The sequence below is a fragment of the Pezoporus occidentalis genome, unplaced genomic scaffold (genome assembly GCF_034315485.1).
Source record: "Pezoporus occidentalis ecotype Australia unplaced genomic scaffold, CSIRO_AGI_Poc_V1 ctg291, whole genome shotgun sequence".
In the NCBI taxonomy this organism is placed as follows: domain Eukaryota; kingdom Metazoa; phylum Chordata; class Aves; order Psittaciformes; family Psittacidae; genus Pezoporus; species Pezoporus occidentalis.
This window is the reverse complement of record NW_026914841.1, coordinates 352,229-361,035: the sequence shown is the minus strand read 5'-3', so window position 1 is coordinate 361,035 and position 8,807 is coordinate 352,229. Positions and strand designations below refer to the sequence as shown.

The 8,807-nt window shown below is 61.0% G+C and overlaps 1 protein-coding gene across 5 annotated transcripts in view; it reads left to right on the top strand.

Moving 5' to 3' along the window:
- Positions 1-98: 98 nt before the first annotated feature.
- The window catches only part of SPEG (striated muscle enriched protein kinase), a 38,891-nt gene continuing 30,182 nt past the window's right edge, over positions 99-8,807 (top strand). For 3 of the 5 annotated variants that reach the window (XM_062626376.1, XM_062626375.1, XM_062626374.1), the window contains exon 1: positions 99-1,009. In XM_062626376.1, coding sequence (XP_062482360.1) covers positions 601-1,009 — 409 coding nt within the window. In that variant the 5' untranslated portion in view covers positions 99-600. Of the gene's footprint in view, positions 1,010-8,359; positions 8,651-8,807 lie in introns of those variants that run through there. The other 2 variants (XM_062626378.1, XM_062626377.1) reach the window with 1 other exon arrangement.

Here is an 8,807-nt window from a genome sequence, read left to right as displayed (position 1 = left end):
GGCCCCTTTCTATCTTTGCAAGAGGAGCTAGGCTGCAAGGCCGGGACGGCGGGTGCGGAGAGGGGGAGCCCGGCCAAGGAATGTGACATATCAGAGGCAGCTGCCACTTCGAAGAGGGGGCAGAGGGAGAGCAGCTAGCCGAGGGCTGTGCAGGACGGGACAGGACGGGTGAGGAGGGGGGACGCCAGGGCCCCGGTGCTGGGACAGCTCAGCGAGCAGCCAACACCCGCGGGACTCGCACTCAGGCCGGTAGAGAAGCAGGTGCCGAGGGGCCGGGCAAGCTGGGGGTCGCAGCGGAGCATGGGGTGTGGGTGCCGCACAGCACCGGGTGCTTGGTGAGTTGCAGCTCAGCCACCAGCAACCCGAGCCCCCACCTAAAAATAGCCCCTCGCTTGCCCACGGCGTTGCGACCTTCGGGGCTGCAACCGGTGGGGTGGAGGCAGTGAACCGGACAGCACCTGCACCGGGGGGCTGCTTGTGCCCAGGCACCCCTGGCACGCACCCAGCACCCCTGGGCTGCAGGCAGGGCAAGAAAAGGGGCACGGTGCTGCCGGCTCAGGGCAGCAGGGGTGGCAGGTGAGGGCAGGGGAGCTGCAGATCATGCACCGAGCACAGGGACGTGGTGGCACCAGTAGGGCCAGTGGGGATCCCCGGGTGGCACCGCCGAGCCCCGGCATCCCCCCGAAGCGCGCCAAGGTCACGACAGAGGTGGGGGCAGCTGAGGAGGGCCCGGCTCGCCTGGCGGCACCATATTTTGTGCGGAAGCTGAAGAATGCTGCGATTGGCACTGGCTGCGACATCCGGCTGCGGGTGGTGGTGGTGGGCAACCCCCGGCCCAGCCTCCGCTGGTACCGGAACGAGGAGATTTTGGCCCCAAGCGAGGAGGAGTATGGAACCCTTTGGATCCGGGACAGCAAGAAGGAGGATGCCGGCGTGTACACCTGCATTGCCAAGAATGAGCGGGGAGAGGCCATGACCAGTGCTGTGCTCGCCATCATTGACATGGAAGGTAAGGGCAGCATGGATGCTGGCCGGGTTGTGCTGGCACAGCCATGGGCTCAGATTTGCTGAAGGTGGCAGCGGTGCTTTGCAAGCTCCCACTGTAGTGCATGGCCATGGACAGCCAGAGCTGGGTTTTGCTGTGCCAACCCTGCTGCAGGCTGGCGTGCCCAGTGCTGGCAGCACTGTAGTGTCTCTCTGGCCTGCAGCGAGCATGTGGCTGCAGTACCTGCTGCCAGGCCAGGCGGGGTGCCAAGGCTGAGCACGGAGGTGTTGGGAGCATGTGATGCCAAGCCTGCTCAGGGCAGGAGGAGAGAGAGAGAGATGAGGGTGCATGGCACCGGAGCTGCAACCCTCTGCAGCTACCAACATGGTCCCTTGGACACCACGGTGCCCCTGTACAAGCTACCCCATGCACCAGCCGTGGGCAGAGCCGCCCGTGGCATCCCACCGCAGTGTACTGGACCCTGAGGCTGCACTGGGAGAACTGGGAGGCTGCAGCATGGGGCCGGGGGAGGAGCCTGACACTGCAGGAGGCGGGGCCTGGTGGTTAATGAACAGCGGTGGAAGCCGAAGGCAGCCGCTCTGCTCTCACCCCTGGGTGCAGCAGCACCCTCGTGCTCCTCTGGCACACAGGGTGGGCGTGGAACTGCTGTGGGCCCTTGCATGGGTGGGTCTCATCCTACATGGGGGCCAGACAAACCTGGGACTCAGCCCCCTCTGCTCCAGGATGGATGCCACCTCCCTTGGGCTTTACAGACCTGGGTGTCAGGACGCGTATGGTACTGGCTGGTGGCACCCCTTTGGTATACTGGGCTGACTGCATGGGAATAGTGAGGGCAGGGAGCAAGGTAGGCAGTGCTGAGGCCTGAGGCTCTGGGGAAGCAGCTGCACCCAGGCCTTTGCAGCACAGGAGTGCTGGAGATGGTGCTTGTGGAGGGGACTGGGTGTCTGTGGGGGAGGAGAAGGAGCCTTTGCAGTGCTGAAAGGGAGCAATGGAGGAAGAGGAGGAGTTGCTGTGTGTGAGCAGGGAGGCTGGAGGAGCCATCCTTTGGAGGGTGGAGGAAGGTGTATGTGCTGCTCATGGGCCTGGTGAGGGGATGGGAAGCAGAGATGTGTATGATGGATCCTGCCCTGCAGTGGATCTGTGCAGGGTCACTGCGCGTCACGCCTTTGAGGGCAGTGACACTGTGCACCTGGACACATGGCGCTGTGTGTGCAAAGTGGGAGACCGGCACTGTCCCATGGGGCGGCAGCAGGCTGTTCTGGGAGCAGTATAAGGAGCAATCAGGCTATTCCCACACTCCAGTGTGCAGCTGCACCTCTCCATGGCACCACCTGATTTCCCCAGCTGCCCATTCCTGTCGTGCTGATGCACTTGTCCCTGCTCCCTATTCCCAGACGTCAGCCCTCACTGCCACCTTTCTGGAGCAGCTGAGGGAGGGATGGAGCAGCCAGGATTGCCTAATCGTGGGGTGAATGTCACCCTACCCTGGGCACTCCACCTGGCAATGGGCACTTGGCTGTGGGTGCACCACCGTCGAGCAAACAGCCACCCAAAACAACAGCTCCAGGGCAGAGGTGCCTCTGGAGCCACGCTGGTTCCAGGACACCCGTCTGGCAAGGAGCGCGGCAGCCCATGGTGTGGCTTTGCCCTTGCCCTGAGGCAAAACAGTCTCTGTGATGTGCCACAGCAGTGCCCAGGGAGCGCCATGTCCTGCTAGGTTTTGGAGTAGGATGCTGCTGTGGAGGCAATGGGATGTGGTGGGGGTCCAGCTGTATCACCAGATCCCTCTGCAGGGTGCTGGCACTCAGCACGTTGATCTCCAGAGGCCCTTTTCTCCATGCTGGCAGCCAAGCAGTGAGACAGGTCATTGTGTGAAATGGAGGAGCTGTGCCACCGCTCTGCACCCGCCTGCCTTGACACCGCACCAGGATGTGTGCCATGGCTCACTGGCCTCCAGCATGCAGGCCCCAGCTACTTGGAGGCTTCTCACACTCCCTGCCAAGACCTAGCTCTCTGGGGACTGTGGACGTCCCACTGGTGGATGTGCCATCCCTGTGCTGGACAAGGATGCCCCATCCTTGTTCACTGGGAGCCCTGTGGGCCAGGTCATCAGGCAGTTATAGAGCAAGGGGGAGGTGTGAAAGGTCCCCAAGTGTTTACCTAGGGCTCGGGGTCCATATCTAAAGGTATTGAGATGCCCTTGCTCAGTTCACCTCTACCGTGTTGCAGCTCCTGGTGGGCACAAGTGGGCTTCTCTCCCAGCGTGCAAGCCAGGCTGCAGCTCACTGTAGGGCCAGCATCAGCTCTCCCCAAGGTGGCTCAGGTCACTGCTAGTGGGCTGGGGGCCTCTCTGCTGCCCAGCTCTGTGCTCAGCCCCAGCAGATCCTGCTGTACCAGCTCAGCATTCCCCCTCGCTTGCACAAGCCCGATTTAGCTCCTCTAATCCCTTGCCCTGAATCTGTCGCTCCACCCCACTAATGATTTTCTCCTGCTCTTCTCCCAGGTGCCCTGAGTGCGTCAGTGCCTGTGTGGGGATCAGGGAGCGCATGTGTGGGGCTGCTGGGTGCAGGGGCTGCCAGGGTCACACTGTCTGTGCCGTGTCCCACCACACTGTCTGTGCCTGCTGTAGGTTCTCCCTCACACCCCAGCTCCATGGGTGCAGGTGGGATGCATTTGCCCTTCTCACACCAGCACCAGGCTGGCCTGGGGGCTTCCCAGGTCCATCCAGGGACCCTCTGGACCCTTCCAGCCAGCTCTGGTCTCCATCGCAACTACACTGCCCCCAGGCTCGCTAAAGCCTTTATCACCTCTCAGGTGCATCTCCTGATTTTTTTTTTTTCCTGTAAACTGGATTAAATCACCTCTTAAGAACCTGAGCTAATCTGATTTTAGGGCACAGCTCTCCCTCGCTGTGCCAGCGCTGCCTGATCCTCCTCCCTGCAGGGGCTGCCTCTTGTTTCAAGGTTGGATGTGTCTGTCTTGGGCTCCCAGTATAGGGTCTTGCTCTGCTTGCCTCCACCTGCACTCAGCAATCAAACCGCCTTGGAACCTTTCCTCTGCCCAGGGAACAGCCTGCACCTGCCTGGATTTGGGGGCAGGGAAGGGGCAGGAGCTGCCTGTGTGCAGAGGCCTTGCATGGACCCTTCCCATCCAGCCCAGGGTTACACTGGGGGCATGATTTTGCAGCGGGTGGTGCACAGCAATGGCAATAGCAGCCTGACGGAGATGGCTGTGCTGACAGTGTCCCTGGTGGCTAAGCACCTCTCGCCATTTATCTCAGTACCTAATTTTAGTTCCTTACTTTGCAGCAACGTGCCCATGTTTATTGCCAACTGCCCCTTCCCTCTGGAGCCCCTGCCAGCCCTCCTCAGGGACTGAACAGGACCTAACACATCCTGTTGCCATCTCCTCCCTCCTGTGGGACTCTTGGGGCTGCCTCAGTTTCCCCTTGCTGTCCCTGAAGCTCTAGGGCACAGCAGCATCTCGGAGGAGCCCAGGATGCAGCAAGGCTGCAGCCCAGGATGCTATGCCCCTCTGTGGGGTGTGCACCATGACAGTGTGGGGGCTGCCTCTGGGGAGCTGCTTGGCCAGTGCCACCCCAGGTGCTGGTCTTGGCTGGCACAGGGACAGGTCTCTGTGGGCAGGGTGCTGGTGCGGTGGCCACGTGTGCTGGGTCCCCATCGCGGGGTGTTGAGGACCAGGAGGCTGCTCCCTGCAAGAGGAGCAGCGGGTGCAGCTGTCCAGTCAGTCACCTCCACCCCTGCCCTCCTGCCTGCTGCCGGTGGGTTATTTTTGCTAAGGAATGTGCCGTCCCCTCAGATTCTGGCGGGCTGCGGGGCTTGTGTTACAGGCAAGAGGCCGAGACCTGGGCCTGTGGTCGGGTAAATATAGCACCACCGCTCAGGGCTGCGTGTTGGGTGACAGCCTCTTCCTCCTCCCAGCGCTTGCTGTGGCCCTCTGACCAGGTTGCTGGCACAATGGCACTGGGAAGGGGCTAGCGGGTTCTAAACTGCCCTGCCCTCTGCATGCAGCCCTTCAGCCTGAGACAGCAGGGATGCTGGGAGTGGGTCTGGCAGAGCAGGGACAGAATGGCTCCTGCCATCCCGCTTTGTGCCCTGGCACTCGGGGCCAAGGTCACATTGCTGTCCTGTGTCCTGTGTCATCTGCCTGCAGCAGGCACCATGAGCTGGGGCATCTTTCTAATGGCAGCAAGGGGAGGTGATGCTGGGGAGGGCACCTGGGGTGTCCCCAGCCCTCAGGAGAGGGGTCAGAGCAGAGCATCGCTCTTCCCCAGGGCCAGAAGTCTGCTGTGGTGCTGCTCTGTCCTATGAGGAGGTCCATCTACTGCTGTTATTTCTCCCTGGGGACAGGCCTGGGGATTGTCCTCATCTCCCCAGGCTCCAATCTCATCACCACCTCCAGCAGTTCCAGGAGGCATAGACAAATGAAAGATTCATGCCCAGACCTCCTCCTACCCGAGATGACTGCATGCACCCACCGCCATCAATTATTCGAGCACTGAGACAAGGGGGCTGATGCAGTGGTGCAGGGGCAGGATACAGGCAGAGCTGCTGGGGGGCCCAGCAAGGCATGGGGAGCCATGGCTCTCTGAGCAGTGTAATTAATGCTGTGTTTTCAGCAAGAGTGTGCTATATGTTCTGCTTGGGGCCTGTGTGAGTCCGGCAGGAGAGACTGGATCTGGGTGACAATGGGGCTGCTTGCTCCTGCTCTGCCCAGGGTCCATGCCTCCATTGTGCTGACCCCTGTCACCTGCCCTGCGTCCCCATCCTGCAGAGGAGCAGGGCAGTGCCAGAGCTGCCCCCAGCCTCGGGCAGGGCAGAGGGACTGCCCTGGTGACCAGGCTGCTGTCACCTCTCACCAGCAACTCCTGCTGGGACTCCAGCTTTGCCCTTGCAGGGAATTAGCAGGTACTGCTGCCTCTGGAAAGGACTTTTGGGTCCTGCAGCAAGCACAGTTCCTTGGAGGTGACCCAGTTTCTCCCAGGGTGCAGCACCTCTGGGGCAGCCCAGAGCCACCCCTGGACTTTTGCTGAGGCTGGCTGAGTAGCAGAGGCGCAGTCACAGGGAAGGACTGTGTGCCCAGCTAGCGGGAGCTGTGGCTGTTGTGGCAGCAGATGTGACAGCAGGAGTATACCCAGATGTCTGTGTTTTGGCCAGATCACAGAATCACAGAATCACAGAATCCTAAGGGTTGGAAGGGACCTCAAAAGATCATCTAGTTCAACCCTCCTGCAAGAGCAGGGTAACCTAGAGTACATCACACAGGAACTTGTCCAGGCGGGCCCTGAATATCTCCAACGTAGGAGACTCCACAACCCCCCTGGGCAACCTGTTCCAGTGATCTGTCACTCTTACAGTAAAGAAATTTTTCCTGATGTTCACATGGAATCTCCTATGCTCCAGTTTACACCCATTGCCCCAGGGCTGTCCCTGCAGGTGCTGTGGTGGCAGCATCCTTACCCCTGCAGCACTGTGTGGATCTCAAGCATTGGGCTCCTTCCTGGCATCCCTGACCAGGCTTTTATTCCATTTGAGTGGTGCCCAGGTCTGTGGCAAGATAACAGGCATGCACAGCCTGGATGACAGCACCTGACAGGGAGACGATGGGTGCAGGGATCCTGGCAAACATGAACCCCATAGCCCACCTCTGGGTACCCTCAGGGGTACCCATCTCTGTCCTCACTCAGGGATGGGAAGCCTCTGACTCTGACAGGAGATTCCTTTAGTGCCAGCTCTGGCATTTGTGTGACTCGCCTGACGTACGGGGTCTCCACGGAAACCCCACAGCATCACTCGGATTGTAGGACTGTCAGAGATGTTGTATAAACAGCTCCTTTTGTACTGGGTAATTTGCAAGTTATTATGGAGCCACAAAAAGCCTCACGTTGGGAGTCATGGCTGGGAGGAGAAGTGGAGAAAAGCTGCTGGAGCTGCCAAGCATCATGGGGAGCATGATGTGTGCAGCCCTGCATGGGGTGGCTGGCTCCCCAGGGGGTAGGTGAACAGCATGAGGACAAGCACTGGGTGGGCAGGCCTCGAGCTGCATCCCTACAGATGCTTTGCAGTGGGAAGTGGCAGTGGGACCAGGTGGGGCTGGGACCTTGGCTCTCCAGGAGCCTGGGAAGGGACCTGATGTGTGCTGTGGGGCTCTATGGCTTGGTGAGTTTGTGATGCAAGGCATTGAGAGCTGTGGGGCACCAAGAGCTATGGGAGACATGGCAGGCAGGAAAGGCCTTGATGAGGCTGTGGGGCTGGAACTGCCCCTCCAGCTTTTTTACAGCATCACCCAGAGAACAGGTACAGGCTCGTGGAGCTGGGGATGTTTGGCTGGGAAAGGCATGCTTGGGTTCTGCCAGTGCCCCAGGAACACTGAGAGGTCTTAATGGTCCTGACCAGCACCACCGGGAACCCACACCCTGGGAGGCCCATTGCAGTTCAGTCCTGGGCACTCAGTCCTGCCCTGAGCTGTGCTATGGGTTATCACCGCAGCACGAGGGGAGGTCTCATGTGTGTCATGCAAGATAGACAGGGACAATGGCCAACCTTTCTCAGGTCATGCTTGCATCCCCACCAGCCAAAAGCAGTGATGAGCAGTCCAACCCTGCCATCCCATGTGGGCTGGGTGCAAGGTCTGACCTAGGGCACTGGATGCCTGTGGCTGGAGGCTGTGTGGTTTGCAAAGGGTCATGCCATGGCATGGGCAGTGCTGGGCCAGGGGCATTGTGTGAAGAACTGTTCCGATATTAGCTCCCATTCATGTGCCCATGGGCCAGTAGTACTGGGGCCCACACCCATGTCTTGGCAAAGGGACCTTTCTGCGTCGCCAGTGGCTGAAGGATGTGAGGTGCTGAGCAGAGGCTGGAAGAGTGCTGGTGAACCTGGATCATGGCTGGGCAGTGCCATGGCACACTGTGGCTATGTACAGGGTTGTGGCAGCAGTGCCAGTAGAGCTGCCCGGCTTAGGGGGACTTTGGGGACAGTGTGTGGAGGACAGTTGTGTGTAGTGCTGGCGTGGTGTGTTGGGTTAGCCTTGTCTCCATTGTATGTGTGTGGGACCCGCGGCGCTGGCTGTGCCCTGCGGTGCTGAGTCCGGCAGAGAAGAGCATCCCCCACTCCGGGTGGTGTGGCAGGACCGACCGATGCCAGGATACAGTGGTACAGCCGCATTGCTGGGCAGGGGGCTCGGACCCCTGGGTGCCGTGCAGCCAAAGCCAGCTGGGGGCAGGACGTGTGCCCACCCCAGCCGTGTCCCCCCACAGCGGCTGCCCTCGCCCCCCGGCACCGGTGCCCTGCCCGTCCCCCGCCGCTGTCACTGCCTGCCAGGGCTGGCGGGGAGGCGGAGGCAGGCGGGGGAAGGATGGAGGGAGGAGCACTCCAGTGATGCTTCATGCTCACAGCTCCAGCCCTCCCAAGAGCCCAACCTGGCGAGCCCCTTTCTCTCCCTCCGCCGTCCCCGGCTGCTAGCGGTGGAGGATGCTCGGAGCATCGCTTGCCCCCGCGGCGTGCTGACAGCGGGGACCCTGCCGGGAGAGGGCTGGCTTCCTGCCGGGCCTGAGCCGGTGTGACCGGGCCACCGGGGCTCTGCAGAAGCATGAAGAAAATCTGGGTGAAGAAGCGTTTCCAGGTAAGAGCTCTGGGCTGCCGGGAGGAAGGAGGAGTGCTGGGAGCGGGAGCGCATCGGGATGGGGATGGGGATGGGGATGGGGGTGTCTCTCCAGCCCTGCCGCCCGAGGCTCCCCAGGGCTTTGCCCATCAAAGGCATCATCCCCGCTTGCAGAGCT